The following is a 27236-nucleotide window of genomic DNA, read 5'->3' as shown; positions in this document are numbered from 1 at the left end:
GATCAGGAACTTAGTTTAAGGCCATTGAAGTGTATTTGTTTATCGACTTTTATTCGGTAAAACCCGTACACCGATTTTTTTCATTTTAGATTCACTTTGACAAACGTAGTCATAATTATATTTACACATTACAATTACGTATAAACGTCATGCTAACTGACATAAAACTGTTTTTAGTAATGCACATGCAAATGGTAAGATGAAAGTTTGTGTTTGCTTAAAAGTTGCATATGGGTGCTAAAGATAAGGCCTTTTTATAGACACGCTCACAACAGTTTTAATTTATATTGATCTTAAAAACTTCATGAGAATAGTTTAGTGGTAATAGTAGTATTACAATCATTGTGAATCAAATATACATGACAACGCTATGCGCTTATGGTTAGGTTTCCATCTTGCTGTAAATCTCATTGAATGATACACATTGTGCAGGCGTTTTTGTTCGAATTGTTACGTCATGAATAACATGTCTAACATTATTTTCAACGTGGGCGAACATATTGTTAGTGACAAAACATTTAATTTTTCATTTTTAATATATACTGTATCGCGAGTCATAATGCTGCAGAACACAATTTCGTTTTAAATTGTGTTGATTTGAAACAATAAGATGTTTTATGTTCATGTAAAAACTGAGAACATAATTCTTATAATATAACTTAAATTATGAAAACATGAGCAAAGTACATCTGTAAAATCTGTCAAATTGTAAATATATTTATTCAGAAAACTCCTCGCACGTTTAATTTAATAATAAAGCCGACATCATGTCACAATCTTGCTAATCGTGTATTAAATAAACTATGGCTAATTAAGTTAAAAAGTGCTATTTTCCGGGGAGTTTTAAATACCGAATGATTTAGCCGTAGCCTAAGGAATGTAATAATAAATGTTCAATACATGTTTATGTTGCTGGCTACGATTTGCACTAGTCTGTAGTTACAACTTTGACCGATATGTGATATAATTTTAAATTAATCTTATTAAAGAAATCCGCATTCACATTTTTGTAGCGTTCTATTCTTCAGTAAAGTATGTTTTTTAACCATGACATGATCAAGTGTTTAATAGAAAAGGTCGATTATTAAATACAACACACTTAAACATGTCCAAATCGACATTTTCTATTAGTTTACTTATTCAATTAAATTAGGCCACTCAATACGTTTACCCTAAAACAATCCAGTGCGAGAAACAGAGAAATAGCGATAGGTTTAACGTTGAATTCATGTCATGTGCATGAAGACATAACCTTTTTTTATAAAAAAAACACACAAAACAATGTTGTTAATCTTTTGTTCAACGAATGTCATTAAATTCTCGAGTTTGATGCGATGAACAAATACGCTTTTTTAGTTTGTCGACATATATCTCTGTTCAGCGGATGAACATTTAATTGCATTTCAATGAGCGTCTGAAAATGTGTAATCTCATAGATTGCAAGTAATTTATAATCCATTAAGAAGATAATTCCTAAGCACGTATACAATCCAGATTTAGTACAACGAGCGCATGAATAAGGGAAATCATAATTTTTAGTTGTATGTTTATGTGTAACATGGCTCAAAGCATATCTTTGTACCAAAATGACATTATTTATTTCTCATCATTAAATATGTTACATAATGAATCTAACCTGCGTTCTGTATGTTTACCAAAATGATTGTGTTCTCAACTCAAATTTTACGTCTATAAATCGGTAGGATCTACATTTCATATTCTTATTCGTGATGTTTATTATGACAACTGGCTTTAGAATGATCACCTGCTGCACACGGTATTTGTCGTTCACCATATGATTCAGCTATATAATAGTTGATGTGATCAATATGTAACTGGGCAGGCACAAGAAACACCAACGATCAAACATTGAGACTGCAACATAATTGAGCATTAAATAGTGCTTTAACAATGGTTTGACTGATTTGTCTTTGTTTCATCAAGAACGAATATATTCCATCTATAGTTTAACCATTGCATCCTAACACGTCAGGGCCTAACCAATGGATGTAGATGCCTTCGTTATTGCAAGAGAGAGCGTTTATATTCTTGGTAATCGATATTATGCATTAAACCTGGAGGCATTCTATGCAAGTTATCTATTTATATTGAGGCGTATAACATGAAGGACATTATAAAATGCGCCAGTATAAACGTATACATTTACCAGAAATGAAACACTTAAAATGTGTATTGTATCCATCATATCGTGTTTCATCAGCACAATCACATTCACATGAACATATGTAGCTAGAATTTCTTTTTTTTGGATCGTATGTATTGCATGTATTTTGACAAATCGTGATAACATTATAGAGCTTAGAATTGCTTGGTTTCAACATATGTTTGTACTTAATTATTCATGTACCTACTCATGCATTTATATTTGGAAACGTTTTAATAATTTGTGTGCATAAACTTGACGCATTAAACGATGTGATCGCAACAATATATTACATTATTGCATTGATGTTCACCTTAGTTTAGATATCCAAATATTTGTGTTTTGTTTTCAATACTCCGCATACATTTAAAGTCTATTTTATCAAACATTGAACTATTTGCCTTGGTGCGTATCAATTTACTTCCAACACACTAAAAGAAGACTGCCAAAACGGTGTGATGAATACTGCGCCATATTACAAACATAAGAACCTTTAATCCAATATGTGCTTTCTGAATACAGCACAGATCAAAGGACACACATTGTTACAACCATGTATTATAACCGTTCTACTTGTATTAAGGACTGATGACTGGTGAACAGTTTGGAGTACCTTTGAGCAGGAATGGAGGAGAATATACTGTTGACTAACAAGGATCGGAACGAAAAATCGCTGATTATAATGTCAGTAACAAAGATTTAGCGGAAAATTACTTTAAATAAACAAGGAATTTATAGAATTCGTAGAATGATATAATAGTTGAGATGTTGTTATCGAATCAGTGCCCTTAAAACAAGATCGACGCATGAGTTTCATGGACGTCTCTCGCCCGAACAATCGAATATCAGCCTTATTCGTAAATAATGAGTCAATAGTGTGTGTGTTAATTCATTTGCCATGTAAAAATAAGGAATAAATGACGCTATATAAATGAATAAAATTAAACGCCAAATGAATAATAATATTTCAAAATTGTTTAATATCACTCGCATTTAAGTTAATACTTTCGCGGGTTTACCGGAACTACCTTTTTCATAAATGGATTCCGACTTTAAATTGTTGCATAACAAACGTCACCTAGTGTCTTTGTTTGCCTATAAGTCAATCCAACACATGCTCAGTGAGGCTAGACATTAAAAGTAGTTAAGATTAATTTGTTTCTTGTTGCCGTTTATTGTCCGGTAAGATTTGGACAACGCTCTTTCAACTGCGAACATTACAGACGAAAATAAAGAATGTCCAAACTACATATTCCCTAAAGCGACAATTTTTAATAAAACATTTACATGGCCATCCTTAAGTATTCATGCATATTCTTGCAAATGAGAGTAAACATGTTAATAATGTGTTGTCATTATTACATTTTTGCACGCTAAACAGCGATATGTTGATTCCACACGATCTCTATCGCAGGCAACAGACATATCTTATTACGCGAGGCGCGATTCAGTGAAAACATTTGCATGAAATGTGAGCGTACATTTAATTAAACGATGTACATTGTTGCAAGTGGCAGGCAAACTTGTACTAAGATGATCCCTTATAAACTTGCGAGTAAATCGTTTACTTCATAGCGAAATATGTTAATTTCGAGATTTCAGAATCACAATCTTGGTATACGGATTTGACTGTTTTTGATCATGCCTCTTATGATATCAATGCCACCATTAGTAACTGTGCGATGTTTCGTATTCTGTTGTAATTATCTAAATTTGACTCTGTTATTTATAATTGTATTTTTGCTGTTTGTTTACTGTAACATAAATATGACAATAATGAAGAAACTTACAGACATTTTCGTTACAAGAAAAAAAACCCACATTGTTTGTATCCTTCAGAAAAATTTGTGACAGCATTCGCTTTTTTGCAAAGTCACTTTCTTATAAATATAATACACTACAATTTACACACATTTAACATAAAAACGATTCTACATGCGGTCACAGGTAGGCTTTTGAAAAGCAGCGTGTGGAGAGTACAGATACTAAAAAGTATATGTTTAAAAATGTGTCATCCAGGTCAGTGTTATAATTCCTTTAAAAAATGTTGTCTCCTATAACCGCCCTGCTATGTTCAAGCCTGTGTTCATGCTTGTTTAAACAAAGGACAAATGCCACAAGTTGCGTTTCTGCGGATGTTGGATGACTTACGTGTGTGTGTTTCCTGCATTCTTGTGCGTTGTGTAAGTAGGTCAAATGTAAGTATCAAAGTGGTAACGTACTATGTACATTGTTTTTATCAATTTCTTGATAACTATCCTTTGCAGAGCTGTCATTCTTGACATCTTGATTTTTCTTTTTTGAAGCCAACACTCCTTATCTTTTTTCTTAATGCGGCATAAGAGGGTCATTAGAAAAGAAATCAGGGTCACGCCTCAAGTAAAAGCGTTTTCATTCTAAGTCTTCCAAACAAGTCATTGACAAACCAAACTATTTTACATAATGATTTGTCTTCACCTTTTCTGGCTTTGCATTCCGGATATAACATTTCAAGGTCAATGCTCGTATTAATGAAAATACACATGTCCTAAGAATGATATAAATATGTATTTACCAACATCTTAGATTGTAGTGTGTGCAATAAAAACATGTTTACAAGAAAAGCTGAGGCATCATTAAGCGGCATCTGTTATTGTTCACGAACATTAAATGTAACGTCATGAAACATTAAATTTAACGTCATGACAGACGTTAAACAGAATTGTATCAATATGCCTCGGTAGCGCAGTAGGTAGCGCGTCAGTCTCATAGCCATATAAGGGCGATCTGAAGGTCGTGAGTTCGATCCTCACCCGGGGCAGTAATTTTGAAAACATTGGTAAATATCAAACAGAAAGGTATCGTATATACATAATTAGTCAAAGTGCATAATTATTTTGTACCAATGTCATGATGAGTGGACGTACATGAATTTCAATAAAACTTATCTAAATACAAAAGTATCATTAAAAATCTGTGAATGTTTTTGTTTGTTCAACATTGAATTATCGATACTGAATTTGATGAATTAAAACATTCTCATGCTTTACGACATGAACGAACATTCAACGGACCGACATTCAATCGAATTTCAAGCCACTGTTGCAAACCTGCTGTCTTATTGACTGCGAACCATTCAAGCTCATTCAATATCAAAAGGCGAGATTTTACCAACGCAGTGAGATAAGATTTACTAGTTGTGAATATACTGTTTACAGCATTGATGTCAACACAACTATCTTTCATACTTGCTCGATTAATGTGTTCAGAGAAGTTTGGGTGTACTTTTCTGTCGTATTCTGTAAACATTGTTCATTTTGTTTTTTTCCAAACATGTAATCTAAATATAATGCATGCTGTATATATAATATGACCACCATATTTCGACACTTATAAGGAGCCATTTTCTGTTAATCAATCCATTCTGGTTCACACTAAGTTTAAGTTATTTGCTACAGTTTCTTACTCCAGTTACTTTCGACGATGCATTACCAAAAGTGTAAGACAAACTTTAGTTGTATATTGCATGCTCATATGGTTTACTATTTAAAAAGGATGCCTTAAAATGATGCATATTTGAATTATCCACGTTATGGCTATTTAAAGTGCAATATAGCTTATAAGAACAATCTGTCTTGTAATAAATGTAAAGCACACACGTGTTTGTTTCTTTACATGTAAAGTGGACAGAGCCAAAATCGTTCATGCTACTTCCTTGGGATATTTATTGCGAAAACTGTCTTCATTATAATCACGTGAATAAAATATGTATATGCCGGGAACCATATGATCGAACTAGTCTTATGCTCGATGTTCTCAACGAGTGATTGTGCAGACATAATCACATAAATAGTGCACTCCGAAGGACGTACGTTCCACATATTTCTGCGCATGTGTGTTTTGCAAACGATTCATCCAACATTTTTCTCATCTTGTCACATATTTGATGATAATAATGGAAATGTTTTTCCATTATCTCTCTACGTTTTATTATTATTACACATAATGCAGTGCCGCATTCAGTTCTCCTTCCCAATACTATAAATGTCGGCTCTTTTCATGACATTCAAATCATTAAGCGACTTAGCTTTTCCAAATGCTACTTACCAGGTTACTGCCAGGATTTTATTGCTGGCTACACTTCAACAGCGACGCTTATTACAGCTTAGACCCATGTCTAACATACGTACAACATTTAAATACAAGAAAGGCTCTTTCGCGTATGTGTCGCATTATTTTCTTCATTATAAATTTTAGCTTTTACTAAAAAAACGATTATTCGTAGAAAAGCAAATTCGGATATCAGTAACTTAGCCAATTCACAACTATTAATGCTCGGAAAACATTTCGTTGCATCATATAACTACATATCTTCACTATTCTTATAACACGAGAAAACGCACACATTTGTACTAAGCTATTTGATGCAATTACAAAAAACCACACAATACATCTTCAGTCAAAAAGTACAGTGTGAGCATTTGGAAAATAATCACACATTCTTTGCATGTATTGTTTAAATTTTAACTTAAACGTATAAAAGGACAACGGGATATAAGCGAAACATTTAAAGAAATACAAAATAATAAATATCAAACAGGTGTACCGAAGTTAAATAAGTATAACATTATAATGTGTCAAAATCATTTTTATTTATATAGTTGCAACATTAATAAATGTTCAACGGATGTACATTTAATCAAATTTCAAGCAACTGTTTCAATTATGGTATATAATTGATTGCGGGCAATTCGCGTTGACTTAAAACCAATAAGCACATATTAAAACAACGCATGCAGGAAGAGATCAGAATGTCGCGTTGTGTCTTAATATAATGTTACGTTCATAATACTTTTACAATGATTGAAAGGCATTTATCAAATTTGAGAACACACTAGATCAAGTTACCAAACATGTCAGACGAATTATGGTCTAGTAATGCATTATTCTATGTACAATTGTGATATAGATGACTGCAAAAAAACATATTTTATTCAAGTGTTAGACCATTGCATTGCAAGTGAGATAAATGCGTGTTTCAAGACCACGTTTCAAGTATTGTTTTTGCTGTACATGTCAATCAAATGCTCCCTTATTTGTTGACATCTATAAATCGACGGTGCCTAACGTGCTGATGCTGCATCCTCGGGTTATTTATTGTGACAACACTTCAGCCATAATGTATATGTCGGTAACCTCAAGGTCTAACCAATAGTATGGTATATCAATTGCAAGCGTAATATTACAGACAAAGGGCGCGACAACATGGGCAGTTAAACAGAAGGCCTTCAAATAAATAAAAAAATCACGTATACCAATCCGAATGCATATACTGACTCTTTGTTACTCTCTTATAAATATCCTTATCATACATCTGTAACAATGAAATGTGCTTTATGTGCATTTAAACATTGCATGTAGATGTTAGTATACTGTGATGAAGAGCGTGTTCGTGTGTAAACATATTGCAGATGTTTGAATAACAGAACCTAACCTATTTTATAACACGTACAAATAACAGGTCTAGGTTTAAACAAATTGCCAAGTCAACACAAATGAATGTAATACGTGTTTTTTTTCAGATATATTATAATCTAGCAATTAATATTAACTTGACAAATATTTGAACACAATTATGTTTCTTTCAAATGTGACATTGTATTTAGCTAATAACGTAACGATTTCAGTATTGCGATACAATCAATAAAATAACACAATTACTATAAAAGTTTCTTTATAATTGTGAAGAAGCAATCAATACAACGAAGTGAATAATAATCATATCTGTTTTAAGCGTTGTTGTATAATATTGTCATGACCTTTAATTAAAACTACGAAATGTTTCAGCTAACATGTTCAATACAATTATATGATATCTCGATCTCAAGGCAAATATTGGTTGATGTTTAGCTACATTAAATTGTTGGCGGCTCAATAAGAATTCGTTCCAAAACAGGAACACGAGAAATACAATTTGTGCAACATTTGAAAGAACATATCCATTTCTATAATTTACATTTATCAATATAAAGCATTTAATGACAAACTTCAAAACATGCCAAAATCTGTGAAAAGACCCTTTAATCGTAAACACGATTTAAAAGGATAAGAAAACCAGAGGCTCGAATTAGCTCTTGATGTTATACTATTTGTTGAAAACTTATTTAATTAAAAAAGTGAAAACCCAAAAAATAAATAGTGTACAAACAATAACTGCAACATGATATCTTGTTTAAGTCTGCTCTTACAGTATTTTTAACAGATTAAAGGCGTTGATAAAACACAGTTTGCGAAAAAAACACGATAATTCGATGGTGAAACGCTCAAGTTAATTGTTTCGTCTCTCTCACTGCAATACAGTGTATAACAATTAGCGATGCATGTATGTCGTCTTTCATAATGCACTGCTAGGTACGATCGTGTTATGTAAAAAAGTTACTAACTACGCAATTCAGCTCGAACGGTTGTTTATGTAAACTTCGCATCAAATAAACTCCTATATATAGCACAAGTATTTATCGATGTAACATATGAGACCATTGGTATGCGTATTCAGACAGACATATTGCAAACCTAAAACCAAAACATATCAATGAATCAGTCATCATAATCTCCTTATACGAAGATTTCCTGCCACATTACACATCGATTTGCTAGAACGTCTAACCTACTGAATAAAGCGTGTCTAGGCGTATGCTTTGGAATTTTATGCACGGCATTACACATCGGATATAATGGATCTACTTCATTTTATGTTTTGTACATGCTAATGAAGATTTTTTAACATATACGTTAATATTGCTTTCTCTGTTACTTAAATGATAAACATATTCGTAACGTAAAAGCAATAAACTAGACCTAAAATACTTTTTTTAATATACAATAAGCGTATACCTTGCAAGTACGGAAAGACGTTTACCAGTCTTAGCCATTTAGCAAACCATCATGCGCTTTTAGTATTTCTATGGTTATAATGAAAACGAAAAATACCTTCCATACAACAGCTATCATGATGAAACTGTATATTGATTAATTGTCCACGCGATCGGGAAATAAAGACAAGTTTAATTATCAAATGCACTTTACATAGCATGAAACCAATGTGTTACCATGATCAGATAATGGCATGCTTCGATGAGCCTTCATCACAAGCGATTATAATCATCGAATTAAACTTGACTTGTTGTATAAAACAGTTGTTTGATGATTGCACGGTTCAATGATTAAACTGCAGGAATTGTTAGAAAGTACTAAATTTTCAGCGAATATTTGTATGCACAATTTAATTGATGAAAATACAAAACTACTAACAAGCGAATTTCTTTTTTCAAATCTGATTGACTCGCATAGCTTTGTCTACCTCAGCCATAGGCTTACAACCAAAAAATGCCTAGTTGTTTAAACGTTTTAATTATTTTAATTTGAGCTGATCCAAATTTATTTTTAAAATATTCGTAATTCTAATTCTAATTTGTTGAATCACTACCCAGTGAAATTACTTTGAAGTGTCGTATTTATATAAGTAAAAATCCGTTTAAGAACTCTTAAGCGTCCTAAATATTCAATTGCTATATATTAAATGAAAACAAAATTCTTAATCCACTGACAATTTTGAATAATGATTCTGAATCCAAATACTACTTATGCATAAGAAAGTACGCTCGCAACACTATTAATTTTTTTAATTGATCTGAAAAACTTCATGTGAATAGTTTAGTGGTAGTAGTAGTTATGAATCAAATTTATATGACAACTATATGCCCTTGGTTAGGATTCTATAGTGTTGTAAATCTCATTTAATGATACACATTGTGAAGGCGTTTTTGTTCGAATTGTAACGTCGTGAATGACATGTCTAACATTGTTTGCAACTTGAGCGAATATGATGTTTGGGACAATATGTTTTCTGTTTTATTTTAAAGCAAATACTGTATCGCGAGTCATTATGCTGTAGAAAACAATTTTGTTTTAAATTGTGTTGATTTGAAACTACAAGATGTTTTATGTTCATGTAAAAAATGAACACATAATTTCTATAATATAACTTTAATTAAGAAAACATGAGCTAAGGGTATATGTAAAATCTGTCAAATTGTAAATATATTTATTCAGAACATTCCTCGTACGTTAAATTTAAGAATAAAGCATACAACCTGTCAAAATCTTGCTAATGGTGTAGTAAATAAACTTTGGCGACTTAGGTTAAAAAGTGCTATTTTCCGGTTTCTTTTTAATAACGAATGATATAGCCGTAGCTTATGTAATGCAATTAAATATGCTCGATATATGTCAATGTTGCTGGCTAGGATTTTAGCTCGTCTCAAGTTATTACTTTGACCGATTTGTGATATACTTTTAAATTTAGCTTATCAAAGATTCCGCATTCAACTTTTAGAATCGTTCTTTTCTTCAGTTTAGTTTGTTTTTAATGATGGCATGCTCGTGTGGTTAATATAAATAGTCGATTTGTAAATACCACACACTCAAACATGAGTATGCATCCAAATGGACATTTTCTATGAGCTTACCTAATAGAATTAAATTAAGCCACTCAATACGTTTACCTTAAAACATTCCAGTGTGTAAAACAGGGAAATAGCGATAGGTGTAACATCGAATTTTTGTAATGTGCATGAAGACATCAACTTGGAAATAAAAGACAATACACAATACAATATATTTAATCTTTTGTTCAACGTATGTCATCAAATTCTACAAATTGGTGAGATAAAACAAATACGCTTTTTTAGTTTTTCGACACATATCTCTCTTCAACGGATGGGCATTTAATTGCATTGCAATGAGCCTCTGGAAATCTGTTATCTCATTGATTGGAAGTAATTCCAAATCCATTAAGAAGATAATTCTGAAGCACGTTTATACTAGTAATCAAGATTATGTACAACGCTTGCATGATCGAGGGAAATCAGAATTATGAGCTGCAAATTTTATTTATGTAACATGGCTCAAAGCATATCTTTGTACCAAAGAGACATTATTTATTTCCCATCACTAAATATGTTACTTAATAAATCTATCCTGCGTTCTGTAAATTTACCAAAATGATTGTGTTCTCAAACCAAAATTTACGTCTATAAATCGGTAGGATCTACATTTATTATTCTTACTCGTGATGTTTATTATGACAATTATCTTTATTATGATTTGCTGCACACGTTTTTTTGTCGTTCACCAAGGTCAGCTATGTAATTGTTGATGTGATCAATATTTTATAGAACAGGCACAAGACACACCAACGCTCAAACAATGAGTCTACAACGTAATTGAACATAAGATAGTACACTAAAGATGGTCGCCCGATTGGTCTTTTTACTCAAGAACGAATATATTCCATCTATAGTTTAATAATTGCCTCGTTATAAGGCAGGGCCTAACCAATGGATGTAGATGGCTTGGTAATTGCTAGGGAGAGCGTTTTAGTTCTTGGTTATCTGAATTAGTCATTACACCTGGTGGCATTATATGAACGTTATTTATATATATTGAGGCGTATAACATGAAAGACAGTATTAAATGCATCCGTATAAACGTATTTATAAACAGGAAACGAAACACACACAGGGTATATTTTATTCGTTATATCGTGTTTCATCAGCACAATCACATTCACATGAACATATGTAGCTGAAATTTCTATTTTTGGCATCGTATGTATTGCATGTATTTTGACAAATCGTGTTAACATTATATACCATTGACTTGCTTGGTTTCAACAGATGTTCGTACTTCATTATTCATGTTCCTACTTATGCATTTATATTTGGAAACGTTTTTTCATTTGTGTGCAAAAACTAAACGCACTATACGATATTATCGCAACATTATATTTAATTTATTCATTGGGGCTCATCTTAGTTTGGATAGACCAATGCCAGAGAAGACGTTTTGTTTTGATTACACCGCATACGTTTACAGTCTATAAGTTAACAGTCATAACGGACACACGTGATAAGAAATTTTATCAAACATTGAATTATTCGCCCTGTTGCGTATTTATTTACTTCCAAGACACTAAAAGAAGACTGCCAATTGATGCGATGAATACTGCGCAATTGTACAAACAAAAGAAAATTAAATCCAATATGTGATTTTTGAACACAGCACAAGACGAATTACACACGCGGTTACAACCTTAAATTTTACGCGTTTTATTTAGGACTGATGACGCGTTATGGTAAAGCAATAATTCCAGCTGTTATGATATTAAAAAGCAACAATACGTGTTTTACTTTTGTACGAGAAACTGCAATGGTTGCTAATATTTATTTTAGATATAGTTTTACGGTAACAACCAATAGTTTGGAGTCCCTGTAAGCAGGAATGAAAGTGAATGCATTGTTTACTTAAGATGATCGGAACGAATTATCGCTGATTATGATTTCAGTTACAACGATCTAGCCGATAATGCGAAGAATGATATAATATAAGAGATGTTCTAATCAAAATAGTGCTCTTTAAAAATCAAACGAGTTGCATGGACGTCCCTCGCCGGAACAAATCAAAGTGCAGCATAATTCGCAGATAATGAGTCACTCATGTGTGTGTGAATTTATTTGTCATGACAATAAATAAATTACGCTATATAATTGAACAAAATTAAACGCACAATGAATTATAAGATTTCAAGTTTGTTGGATTTCACATGCATTTAATTTAATCATTTTGTGGGTTTGCATGAACTACCTCAACATAGTTTGACCCCGACTGTAGAGTTTTGGATAGTGTCCTTGTTTGTCTATACTTCAATCCAACAAATGGTCAGTGAGGCTAGAAATTAAAATAGTTCAGATAAATTTGTTTCGTGTTGACGTTCACTGTGCGGTAAGATTTAGACAGCGCTCTACCTACTGCGAACATAAAAGACGAAAATGAGCAAGGTCCAACCTACATATTTTCTAAAGCGTCAATTTATAATTCAACATTTACAGTGCCATCCTTAAGTAATAATGCACATCCATGCAAATAAAAGTAAACATGTTAATAATGTGTTATCGTTATTACATTTTGGCACGCTAAACAGCGATATTTGGATTCCACACGGTCCATTCTATGTCACAGGCAACATACACATCTAATGCGCGCGGCCAGATTCAGTGAACATTTAACTTAAATTTTATGATGTACATGTTTACGAGTGGCAGGCACACGTGTACTAACATTATCCCTTATTCTTATAAAATAACAGAAAATTGTTTGCGTCATAGCGGCGTTTTTCAGAAAGTGAAATATGTTAATTTCGATATTTCATAATCACAATCGTACATATTTGACTGTTTGTGCCTGCTCTTATGAAATCAATGTCACCATTACAAACTGTTCGATAGTTCAAATACTGTTGTTGTTAACTATATTTGACTCTGTTTTTATAATTGTGTTCTTGCTCATCTTGTACTGTGACATAAATATGACCATAATAAACAAACTTACATTTTCATTACTATAAAAAAGTAAAACATGTATTTTCTTCGTGAACACAATTTGTATAAGTATTCGCCTTTTAGCAAGGTCAATTGAGTATGAATATATTTCACTACAAATAACACACAATTAACATAAACAAGATTATTCCTGCGGTCAAGATTAGGCTTTTGTAATGCACTGGATGGATAGTACAAATATAAAAACGCTAGCCAAAGACGTACATGTTTTAGGATGTGTCATCGAGGTCAGTTTTTTTATTCCTTTAAAATATAAAAGCATGTGTTCATGCTTGTTCATACAAACGACACATACCACACGTTGCGTTTCTGTGGATGTTGGATAACTTACCTCTGTGTGTTCCCTGCGTTTCTGTGCGTTGTGTAGGTAGGTAAAATGTAAGTAGCAAAGTGGTGACGTACTAGGTACAATTCGTTTCCGCTCAATATCTTGAAAACTATCCTATGCAAAGCTGTCATTCTTGACATCTTGATTTTTCTGTTTGAAGCCAACACTCCTTATTTATTTTTTAAATGGGGCATAAGAGGGTCATTCGGAAAGAAATCAGGGTCTCGCATAAAGTGATGAGTTTTCATTCAAAGTCTTCCAAACAAATCATTGACAAACCATACTATTTTACATAATGATTTGTCTCCACCTTTTCTGGCTCTGCATTCCGGACATAACATTTCAAGGTCACTGCTCGCATTTTTCAAAGAACGATATAAATATGTGTTTACCAACATCTTAGATTGTATTGTCTGCAATAAACGCATGTTAACAAGAAAAGCTGAGGCATCATTTAGCGGCATCTGTTCTTTTTCGCGAACGTTTAATCTAACGTCATGAAACGTTAAATCTAACGTCAGGTCAGACGTCGAACATATTCGTATCGGTGTCAACATTTACGTAATATATGCCTCGGTAGCGCAGTAGGGAGCGCGTCAGTCTCATAGCCATATAAAGGGCGATCTGAAGGTCGTGAGTTCGATCCTCACCCGGGGCAGATATTTTGAAAACATTGATAAATATCAAACAGAAAAGTATCTTATATACGCACTTAGTCGAATTGTATCATTATTTTGTACCGATGACATGATGAGTAGAAGTACATGAATTTCAAGAAAACTTATCTAAATATAAAAGTATCATTAAACATCTTTGAAGGGTTTTTGTTTTTTCAACATTTTATTATTGGTACTGAATTTGATAAATTAAAACATTCTCATTTTCAGACATGAATCAACATTCAACGGACCGATATATAATCGAATTTCAAGCCATTGTTGAAAGACTGCTGTCTCATTGACTGAAACCATTGAAGCTCATTTAATATCAAACGGCGCGATTTTACCAACGCAGGTAGGATTCAGATATTAGTATTACAAGTTGCGAATATGTTATGTAAAGCATGGATGCCAACACAACTGTCTGTCATGATTGCACGATTAATGTGTTCAGATAAGTTTGGCTTTAATTTTTTGTTGTATTTTGTAAAAATACTTTTTTTCGCAAAATTATATTCTAAATATATTTCATGCTGTTTATCAAATATGACCCCCATATTTCAGCAATAATAAAAAGCCATGTTTTGTACATCGGCCCATTCAGGTCTGCACTTGGTTAAAAGTAATTGCTCCAGTTAATTGCTCCAGGTACTTGCGAAGATGCATTACCAAAGGTGTGAGACAAACTTCAGTTTTATATTGCATATCCATATGGTATACTGTTTAAAATGGATGATTGTACACAGTGCATATTTAAACTATCCAAATTATAGCCGTTTAAAGTGCAATATAAATTTTAAGGCAAAAAAGACAAGTATCCCAGAACCACCCTAAAACCATCCGTCTCTCAATAATTTTAAAGCACATACTTGTTTGTTTCATTATATGTAAAATCAACAGCACGAAACACAAAGTCTGCAAAGTTATTGAACATAAAGTATCCGGATGCATAGGCTCAATGGTATTGTCAATCACGAACAAATGCATATATATATACACATGCTATTTATTTAATGTTCATCTTAACACTGCATTCAGCTGTCCTTGTAATTTGTAACCTTGCAAACTTGATGCACAGCATATTTGCGTGTACAACTTATTGCTCATGCTTGCATTAAGTAAAATGATTTCTAACCTGTAAAGGTGTGAACTAGGAAGCATTTCTACAAAGCAAGATGTTATAAAGAGAAATGAAGTAATGAATATGCTTATTTTTTTATACTGCGTTACAAAAACGCACGTATTTATTAATATTACATACACAATTATAATGTGTGTGTTATGCTTACACGCTCGTGGGCTTTAAAGTATACTGTTGTTATGAGCTATTGTTAAACTGATTTCATTTTTCATTAAATTGTTAACCCTGTTTTATAAAGTTATTTCGTCCTTTAAAATCGTGATATCAGGCAAATGCTTGTTTCATGTAACAAAAATATAAAACGACAACGCTACATTATTTCATTCCACAACAGGACCATGTCACAGACCAGGTCAAGCCAAAAATTGAAAGAACACACCAAGTGCTGTTACTTGAACGGATTGAACATTGTATTCCGTCAATGGTAAAATTTGAATTACAGTTCAATGTCGGTATATGGCTTACGCGATAATTAAGAAAAATACTTAATTACTGAAAATGACATGTATAATGAATACTAATATAATTTCTTATTTGAAAAAAAAGACATATTTACAAACGTAAGAACAAAAAAGTAAATTAATAACAACTGCAACTTGCCATTTCAAGTCTGCATTAACAATATTTTAAAGTTTTGAAATTATGCTGCTTTGAAACCGTTTTAGACAAAACAAAGATAAATCGCACGTTAAGCGCTAAAGTTGATATTCGTCTGGGTTTTTTCAAGACCGTTTATGTCATTCCATGTAAAATATTAGCTTAAACATTAGACGATGACGCGAATATTTGAAACACGGTTGTGATGATCGTATATTATTGAACGGTATGATAATAGTTTCGCTAAATACATTGTTACGGGAGTCTTCATTTTTATACCAAATAGAACGTATTCGCCGTATTATTCTGTATTGTGTATCAATGGGCGTAAACATTGTGTGTCAATGGCAATACTTAGCAACAACTTTTGGCTATGTTTAGCTCTCCAAAATAATCTACGTGAGGGACAGAATTTCTGATCGATCCAGTCATTCTGTGTGGTTGCTAAGGTTTGAACATACGACCGTGTGTTTCTTCTGAAAACAGTTTATAAGTGGAAATTAGAAAGTACCGTTTCTGTTGATATTCTTTTTTTTAAATTGCTTACGTTATAAACGGGTTTTTAGGATACCGTGAAACACAATGTAAACTTAAGCATCATTTTGTGTAATTGTGTAAGGGATTATTGCATTAAGTATAAGTTAGGCAGGAATATATAAAGATAGCATTTACTATGGTGGATTTTAAGTTGTTAATATATTAATGAGACATTCATTTAAGCAAACATACATAAGATCCTACGATACTGAATTCTAAAACGTCAGTGATCTTTCAATAAAAATCGTACTTTACAAAACACACGAACTTTATAGTGTATATAGGTATAACTTAAACTTGCACTTTATTAATTATAACCTATAAGTGCACGTTATTGCATGACGGCTATTCATAACATAAGAAAATTACGCAGTACAGTAGAAAAAAAAGTAAAATAAAACGATTATGGTCTATATGTGAAATATCTTTAAGGTATAAATTTTTTGTAAAGCAGTGAATGTTAAATATTTTACATCAATTTCTAATCAAACTGTCGTTAATGAATATATTATGCGCGTATAAAACAATGTATAAGTATTGTATATATTAAATATATCACTATTGCTTCATGGTATCACTAGCTAAGTATTATACGTCTTAAATGGGACTATTCAGAACAATTAGAATGGCAATGTTTAGAGAACCTGGGCAAACTACGATAACAACAAGTGTAGTATTATCTTGATGCAAGCACTTGTACCTAAATCAATTTAATTTTCATTTAGACGCTTTACACCCGTTAAAATGATTGTCTTGCATGTTTCCGGGCGATGAACTGATATTTCACGTTAACTACTTTTTACCATTATTGAGTAGATTCTTGGACTCAGAGCCGAATTTTTTACCTTGGAATTTTCGAAGATATCACATCTTCTTCATCAGCTGATCACTGGCTGACTGACGTCACAGTCACATGACCGGTGAAGGGTCACGTGACATGAGGAGACTGTCATAAACCCGGGGTAGCTCGAGTCCCTCGTCCCTGTTAAGTGATGGCCGCCGCTGTTTAATTTCAATTGCTTCTTTCACCATGCGTTTCCATAGATGTTCTTCGGAGGTGAGTACTTTGGTTTTGTTAGGGTCGATCTTGTGACCTGTTTGTTTACAATGTTCATATATGGCAGAAGAAGTTCGTGTAAGGTGCTCTTTCAATCTAGTGTCTAATTGTCTCGCTGTTTCACCTACATAGTCATTTTTACAGTCCTCACATTGGACATGATAGATCACACCACATTTCTTCATTTTATCTGTTTTGTCTTTAACTTTGGTGAGGTTCTGTCTGATGGAATTGAAAGGTTTGTGGAAGATGTTGGCTCCATGTTTTTTGAATACTCTAGCCAAAACTTCTGAGGTGCCCCTGATATAAGGTATTCCTGCAGTCGGTCTCTTTTGTGTTCCCTTATCTTTGTCTAGTGTTTTCTCTTTCTTTTTGGGTAGTCTGAATATCCAATCCGGGTATCCGTTGGTTCTTAAAGCGGATTTCACATGTTCGATTTCGTCTTTCTGGTCTTTTTCTTTTGTTATTAGGGTTTTGGCTCTGTGTAGTAGGGTACGTACAACTGATCGTTTGTGTTCAAGGTGGTGGTTGGACTGAAAGTTCAGATACTGGTCGGTGTGCGTCGGTTTCCTGTAAACCGTGGTTTTCGTCGACCCATCGTCTGCCACGTGAACACATGTGTCCAGGAACGGAATACGGCCTTCTTCCTCCTGCTCTGAAGTGAACTTGATATGTTCGTCTATTGAGTTGATGTGGTCCGTGAATTCTTGGATGTTGTATTCATGGATTTTAGTCATGGTATCATCCACGTACCTCAGCCAGAGGGACGGTGGATTCCTTGCAGTTTCCAATGCCTGCTTCTCAAAAAACTCCATATATAAGTTCGCGACAATCGGCGATACGGGAGAACCCATGGCTGCACCTTGCTTCTGTTGGAAGAATTGTTCATTGTATATGAAGTATGTGCTACTAAGGCAGAGGTCTAACAACTCGGTCACTTGTTCAACACTGAGTTCAGATCGTTCGTTGAGTTTGGTGTCTCCAGCCAATTTGTTCTTGATCACTGTGAGTGCTTTAGGTACTGGAATTGAAGTGAAAAGTGCTGAGACATCATAGGATACCAATTTCGTGCCTGGGGGTACTTCAAGATCCTTGATCTTCTGAACGAAATCCACCGAGTTAACTATGTGGTGTTCCGTTTTACCCGCCAACGGGCCAATGACCGAAGCAATGTATTTAGCGGTTGCATACAATACGCTTCCTGTGCTCGATACAATTGGTCTTAAAAGAGCATCCTTTTTATGAATTTTGGGTAGTCCATATAATTTTGGGACGTTTTCTGATGTGGGATATAGTTGATGGTACAGTTTATCTGAGATAAGATTTTCCTTCTTCCATTTCTTTAAGATGTTAACCAATCTAGTTTTCACTTGCCTGGTTGGGTCCTTTTTCAGTGGTTCATAGGTATCCCTGTCGCTCGTGAGCTTATCCATCTTGGCTACATACTCAGTTTTGTTCATCACAACCGTAGTACGACCCTTATCGGCAGGTAGAATTACAATGTCTTTCCGTTTACCTAAGTCACGCAAGGCATCTCTTTCCTTGGTGGTGATGTTGCTTTTAGGTTTGGTGGCACTTTTAAGAATCTTTACAACTTCTCCCCTTAAACTTTCAGCGGCCGATTTATCCTCTAATTGGTAGCAAACCTGTTCTGTGGAAGCGATGATTTCATTTATGGGGATGGTTGGAGGGGTAACACAAAAGTTCATACCTTTCTTTAACACTGATGTTTCGTCAAAGAGAAAACACTAGACGAAGATAAGGGAACACAAAAGAGACCGACTGCAGGAATACCTTATATCAGGGGCACCTCAGAAGTTTTGGCTAGAGTATTCAAAAAACATGGAGCCAACATCTTCCACAAACCTTTCAATTCCATCAGACAGAACCTCACCAAAGTTAAAGACAAAACAGATAAAATGAAGAAATGTGGTGTGATCTATCATGTCCAATGTGAGGACTGTAAAAATGACTATGTAGGTGAAACAGCGAGACAATTAGACACTAGATTGAAAGAACACCTTACACGAACTTCTTCTGCCATATATGAACATTGTAAACAAACAGGTCACAAGATCGACCCTAACAAAACCAAAGTACTCACCTCCGAAGAACATCTATGGAAACGCAAGGTGAAAGAAGCAATTGAAATTAAACAGCGGCGGCCATCACTTAACAGGGACGAGGGACTCGAGCTACCCCGGGTTTATGACAGTCTCCTCATGTCACGTGACCCTTCACCGGTCATGTGACTGTGACGTCAGTCAGCCAGTGATCAGCTGATGAAGAAGATGTGATATCTTCGAAAATTCCAAGGTAAAAAATTCGGCTCTGAGTCCAAGAATCTACTCAATAATGCATCAACCAGAGCAGAGAAACCTCCACGAGCGTACTTTTTACCAGACATACACAATTCGAGATGTTTGCAAATGTTTGCTAATGCTTTTGTTAATATCAATACGTTAAACTGATATCTTTTTTGAATTTCTTTGATTAAATACTTATTGCAATACTTATGTGTTTCCCCAGAAGAGCCTGTTCAGTCCGCCTAAACTAGATAATTATATGCTACTAAGGAAGAGACTTTCTTTAAACGAAAAATATTATAAAAGCGGAAAGTGTCGCTCCTGATATGCATGTTCAGACACTTCCTTTTGCGAGGTCTTATTCTTTATTTTCTTGTGTCTTTTTAATGTTAGTGTTTATGAAGACCTATGTCTGTTATATAATTATAATGTTAGATTACCATATTTTAAATGCGTTCAATGCGTTAGATTGTTTGCTTTTCAAAATGATGCGATATTGCGTTGATTTTATAGTTCTTTTCTATGCAGATGGCTAACAAGAAACCACTACATAATGAGAAATGTATTTACTCGAAAGAGAATAACGTTTCGGAGCACGCATTGAAATTCTAAATGTGGTGTTTGTTTCTTGTACTGTTGCCTCGGTAGTGCAATAGGAAGCGCGTCAATTTAATCGTCACATAAATAGTGCGATCCGAAGAACGTACTTTCCACATAATCCTGCAAAATTGTGCTTTGTAAGCGATTCTTCTAAGTTGTCCCTCACGTTGACACATATTTGATATATACAATATTAAGCTTTTTTAAATGTATTTCTTTACTTTGTATTATTATTACACATAATGCAACATGCCACATTCAGTTGGCCTCCCAAACAATATAAATGTCGGTTCTTCGAAGTTTAAAAGAATTTAATGACGTTCAAAATCATTTAGCGACTAAGCTTTACCACGTGCTACTCACCAAGTTACTGCGAGGAGAATATTGCTGGCTACAATTAGACATCGAATTTTATTACATCGCAGACCCTTGTCTAACAGACATAAAAAGCGCATTAGAATTTTAGTCGCGTTATTTTCTTCCGTTTTTTTTTTGTTTTCAATAAAAAACGATTATTTGCAGAAAAACCAAATCGGATAAGTGATAACCAAATTCATCATTATTAATGCTGAAAATTAATATTTCGTTGCATCATATCAAACATATCATAACTATTCTGATTACGCGAGAAAACTCGCGCGTTTTGACGAACATACTTGATTTAATTACATCAAGCCACGCACTACATCTTCAATAAAAAACACGGTGTGAGCATTTGGAAAATTATCATACTTTCTGTGCACGTATTCTTTAAATTTTGACTTAAACATGTAAAGCACATCGAAACATATGCGTTTAAGACATACACAATTATAAATAGAAAACTGTTATACCTTAGTCTAATAAGTACTAGATTATCATGTGTCAAAATCATTTCGATGTATAAAGTTACTACATAAATCAACATTTAACGGATGAACATGTAATCGAATTTCAAGCAACTGTTTCAATAATGGTTTCTTATTGATTGAGAGCCATTCCCGTTGATGTTATACCAATTATAACATAAAACAACGCACACAGGGATCAAAGAAATCAGAATGTCGAGTTGAGAATACAAATGGTTAAAGCAAAGATTGACACATACCTATCTAACATAATTTCACGATTAATGTTCCAAAATCACACGTGTTCAGAAAAAAGTGTAATTTTCATATGTTTTGTTTAAACCTGTTTCCATGATCGAAATGCCTCATATTAATATAATATTACGTTAATCATACTTTGACAATTATTCGAATGCTTTTTCTTAACATCATCTAAATAAATTTGAGTGCACCCTATATCAAGTTACCAAACGCGTCAGTCGAATTGTGGTCTAATAATGCATTTAGTCTATGTAATAATTTTGAATTAGTTGACTGCACACAATCCATATTTTATTCAGAAAAGTGATAGACCTTTGAACTATAATTGAGATAAATGCTTGTTTCAGAACCACTCTTAAAGTATTATTCTTGCAATACATGTCAAGCAAAAGCATGCTTATTTGTTGACATCTTTAAGCCGGCGGTACCTAAAGTGCGTATGCTGCTTTCAAGGGATATTTATTGTGACAACTGTCATTTTCATAATTACGTCATTCATAAAGTATATGTCGGGAACCACAGGATCTTGCCAATCTTATGGTCGATCAATTGTCACAGCGCAATATTACAGACAAAGGGCGCGACAACATTGTCAGTAAAGATATAAGACATAAGTTCTGCAAATAAATAAAACATCACATATAACAATCCGATTGCATTTACTTAATTTTTGTAAAGCTCATATAAATAACCAAAACATACATTTTCAACATCGATATATATTTTATGTTCGTCTAAACATTGCATTTAGATGTCATTTTACTGTGATGCATAGCGTGTTTGTGTGTAAACATATTTCTCATGCTTGAACAACAGAACATAACACATTTTATAACACGAACACTTAACAGATCTAAACAAAATTATAAATCAACAAAACTGAATATAATAAGAGTATTTTGCAGAAATATTTTAGTCTAGCCATTTATTAAATTCACATATATTGAAACAAAATTATATTTCTTTCAAATGAGAAACTGTTTCCATCTAACAACGTGTCGATTTAAGAATGCCGATAAAATCAATAAAATAAAACAATAATTTTGAGTATGCATTATAATTATGAATACAACTATGTGAATACCAATCATATCTGTTTTAAGTAGGAACGTTGTGTAACGAGGGACAGAGCTAAAAAAACTAGATTATCAAGGCATTAATATGTTACTATATATATTATATTATATATATATATATATATATATATATATATATATATATATATATATATATATATATATTGTATTGAACATGAACTCATTTATCCATTATTATGACTCATACAAAAAATGCTAGTCTTGCTAGAGTTACTAAGTATCCTTCCGAGCTTTGTTGTATAATGTTGTCGTGACCTTTTGTTAAAATGACGAAATGTTTCAGCTAACATGTTCAATACAATTATTTTTTATCTCGATCTCATGGCAATATTGTTTGATGTTTAACTACATTACTTTTGAAAGAACATATCTATTTCTATAATCGGATGAGTTGAAACATTGTTGTTACAATGGAATAGGCATTGATATGTTCTTGGATTGATATTTGAAGACAGTATACTGGTTACATCAATTTTGAGAAACTTATTTATAAATCGTAAATACGATGTAGAAGGATAATAAAACAAGAGCTTCGAACTAGCACTTGGTCTTATATTTTTCGTTGAACACTTAACCTTAGTAAAAAAGTGAAAACAAAACACGACATAAATAGTTTACAAACACTTTGTGAAAAAGAAACACAACGATAATTCGATGGTGAAACGCTCCTGATGATTTTCTTCTGTCGTTCTGCAATACCGTTTATAACAATTAGCGATACATGCATGTTGTCTTTCTAAATGATTTGTTCTGCACGGGAATTTTATTTATTTAATTAATAAAACATTTATTAATGAAGATCTACGCATTTCAGCTCGAACAATTTATATGTACATTAACTTCTCATCGAATGAACTCCTCGATATAGCATATATTGTGGTTTATTTGTTTAAAAAATAAACCGGGTTATTTTGCCTTAATTTCAAACTTTTTCGTCTCTTAGCATATACCTTCGGCATGTAAACAATTTAGCTGACAACGACGAAATTATTCGGGAACGGTAAAAATAATAGCCTATTCCACTTCCTTTTCAATCCAGCGCTGGAGAAACGTGTTGCAATTTTGAAATGTATTGTTTAAAACCCACCCACAGCACCCTTTTTGCTAGGAATTATATATATTTTGCTAGGAGTTATATATATTTGCTTCATGTGTACTGTAAGTTCCCTATACATTTTGGATAACTTTGCAAATAAAAGATTTCTTTTACTTGGTCTGTCTTTGCTGTATATTTGCAGCGGCAGCCCAATTGTACTGCAGTTCCACTTGCAATCTACACGTGAACGCTGTCCCAGGTTTTAAACATGTACTGATACTGATGAGCTGTTACCGTAGCCAAATCGGGGTGTTTAAAACCCACCCATTACACCCTGTTTGCTACGAATTATATATATTTTGTTAGGAGTTATGTATATTTGCTTCAGGTGTATTGTAGAATCTCTATGCATTTTGGATAACTTTGCAAATAAAACATTTCTTTTGCTTGGTCTGTCTTTGCTGTATATTTGCAGCGGCAACCCAAATTACTGGAGTTCCACTGGCAATCTGCACGTGCTCGCTGTCCCAAGTTCCAACCATGTACTGATACTGATGAGCTGTTACCATAGCCAAATCGGGGGTTTACCAGCCTTCCTGGGATATATCTGTGACCGTGCCCAGACGAGCGCCTTGTTCCTGCCTCGTCCTACAACAAGCGAGCCGTCACCATTTACCTTCCACGTCCTGCTACAAGCGAGCCGTCACCATTTACATGATTTGGTGTTGTGAGCCTATGTGGAATCTATAACAAACACAGGGGAACAATGGGGACTGTGTGGCCTTTATAATTCTATTAAAGCAGAAGAATGTTCAGTTCTGTGCGTTACGGAGTATAGCACAGAACATATGTCTAAACATAACGCACCGCACAAAACAGGTATATATGCGGTTCGTTCATGCGTTTTGGTTGTCATATGAGTGATGGTCACTCAGGCGGACATAGGCGGGAATGTGCATGGGGTTTTCAACGTTTGGTCAGTTCTACGCTAGACTTCCATAAGTAAACTTTCACTTTTTAAAATTCGCACCGCATTAATAAATTAGTTATAATGACCAGTTATGTTTCAGTTACCCAATGCCCACAGTTACATGTTAATATGTGTTGTTTTTGGGTACAGTTTTCCAGAGTAATTTTACATTGAGAATCTGATGTTTTTCTGATGAAGTTTTATCATTGATTTTTACCCTGGCCTTGACAACAACATTTAAGGATAAAGAATGGAAGTTATGTATACAAATCATAGTTGTACTGTGTTATAAAATGAATAGATAAAAGTTGTACTATCAGTTAATCTACGATTATACTTGATGGTTATATATTACGAAATGTAATATTCGTGTATGTATGTTTTCAATCGACTGATCGCAAGTCTTGCCCAATGCACAACCAGTTCTGTTTTGAGCTTAGTTGTGTAAAGACCATTCATTTATATTTAGTCTGCTCCTATTCTTACGCTGTTAAGGTTGATTTCATCCTTGTTTGTTAATTATTGTGCTGCAAATGTTGTTCTTGTACTCATGCTTTTTATTCCTTTTGGTAAGTCTTTATGCGTACTTAAACTTTAAAGGTTGATTTCAACCTTGTTTGTTGTTGCGCTGCAAAACTTGTTTTATGACCATGCTTTGAATTCTTTTTGCTTATACTTCATGCCTAAATTGTTGTATTTTTGCCTATTAAGGTCGCAACATCAAACTTTTCTTGCGCGGCGGAAACATTCAAGTAGCTGACAGTCTCCTTTGGTAGGCACATTGTTTGGAAATTTAAATATTATAATAACTCTGAGGGTGCTATTTTTGTGTGGCCAGTTGTCTTAGGATTGCTGAGTATAAATCCATACTTGGGTGGTTACATTCTGATTATTACAAAAAATAAGTTTATTATAAAAAAATAGTTTTTTGCGGAGATGGGTTTTGCTCGGATATAGGTAACTCCCAGCTCTTATTTTGCTTTTGTCTGGATAGTTAGTAACTTTGCGGATCGCTTCACATCGCGGATTTGCATTTTGCGGAATTGCTTTACATTGCGGAACTATGCGGATTTGGATAACATTGCGATTAATTTGCGAATTTGGATAACATTGCGATTAATGTTGCGGATTTGCTCACTATTGCTTATAATAACTTTGCATTGACTGTCAGCTACTTCAAATCAGGCAGGCTACTGGGTGATATCATTCCTGATTTACATGTAATTTCGTATATTTGATGTTGTGGCTCATTTCCTCCAACTAAAATTTTGTTCTTACTGAAGTTTAATTATTTTAACCTAGTTCATATGTTCTAGCCATTTGCTATTGCAAAAGAAAGGTAAAATAAAGAAGTTATAACTTTATTTTGTGTTATTCGAAATTCATATACTAAAATAAAATCATCCATGCAATATATTCGACCATTCGTATTCGGCCAGACATATTGCAAAACTTAAACCCAAACATTTCAATGAATCAGTCATCATAATCTCCTAATTTTTAAATTTCCTGCCACATTACACATCGACTTGTCTAAGTGTTAGCTTTGGAAACGTATCAAAATGACGAATTTATTGCATCGTATTACACATCGGATTTAATAAATCGACTTCATTATATGTTTTGTACATTCTTATGAAGATTTTTGACCACATACGTTAATATAGCTACATTTATTACTCAAACGAATCACATTTACGTAACGTAAACGCAAGAAACTAGACCACACAAACATGATTATTAAATGTGTATTGAGCGTATACCTTGCAAGTACGGTAAGACGTTTACAAATCTTAGCGTTTAGCAAACCATCATGCGTTTTTATTACTTCTTTGGTAATATTGAAAACGAAAAATACCTTCTATACAACAGCGACGATGGAACTTGATATTGATTAAGTGTTTACGCGAAATAAAGACAAGTTTAATTGTCAAATGCACTTTAAATAGCATGAGTCCAAAGTGTTAGAATTATATGATAAGTACATGCTTCAAATAGCCTTCATCACAAGTTATTATACTCATGGAATTTTATTAGCCATATTGTATAAAACGGTTTTTGATGATTGCACGATTCAATGATTACATTGCAGGGATTGTAAAAAAAAACAACACAAAAAACAATTGTACTAAAGTTTTCAGCGAATATTTGTATGCACAATCAAATTTATGAAAATTCAAAACTACTTACAAGAGAATTTCTTGTGTCAATCTGATTG

General features: G+C 33.5%; 1 protein-coding gene and 2 non-coding genes across 3 annotated transcripts; 2 read left to right on the top strand and 1 right to left on the bottom strand.

Annotated features, from left to right (window-relative positions):
* Window positions 1-4877: 4877 nt before the first annotated feature.
* Trnam-cau (transfer RNA methionine (anticodon CAU)) lies at window positions 4878-4964 on the top strand. Its single transcript is given in 2 exon segments — window positions 4878-4914; window positions 4929-4964. It is a non-coding gene; the product is annotated as a tRNA-Met (tRNA).
* Window positions 4965-14500: 9536 nt separating this feature from the next.
* Trnam-cau (transfer RNA methionine (anticodon CAU)) lies at window positions 14501-14588 on the top strand. Its single transcript is given in 2 exon segments — window positions 14501-14537; window positions 14553-14588. It is a non-coding gene; the product is annotated as a tRNA-Met (tRNA).
* A 3185-nt stretch (window positions 14589-17773) lies between these two features.
* On the bottom strand, window positions 17774-19630 carry LOC127854611 (uncharacterized). Its single transcript, XM_052389675.1, has one exon. The coding sequence runs from the start codon at window positions 19628-19630 to the stop codon at window positions 17774-17776; it is 1857 nt and encodes a 618-aa protein (XP_052245635.1).
* Window positions 19631-27236: the final 7606 nt, after the last annotated feature.

Source organism: Dreissena polymorpha, chromosome 13, assembly GCF_020536995.1.
Source record: "Dreissena polymorpha isolate Duluth1 chromosome 13, UMN_Dpol_1.0, whole genome shotgun sequence".
NCBI classification, from domain to species: Eukaryota; Metazoa; Mollusca; class Bivalvia; order Myida; family Dreissenidae; genus Dreissena; species Dreissena polymorpha.
This window is presented reverse-complemented; position numbering and strand designations above follow the sequence as displayed.

Coding starts and splice junctions, on each gene's coding strand:
- LOC127854611 (XM_052389675.1), bottom strand. CDS start 19,630: ATGAACTTTTGTGTTACCCCTCCAACCATCCCCATAAATGAAATCATC.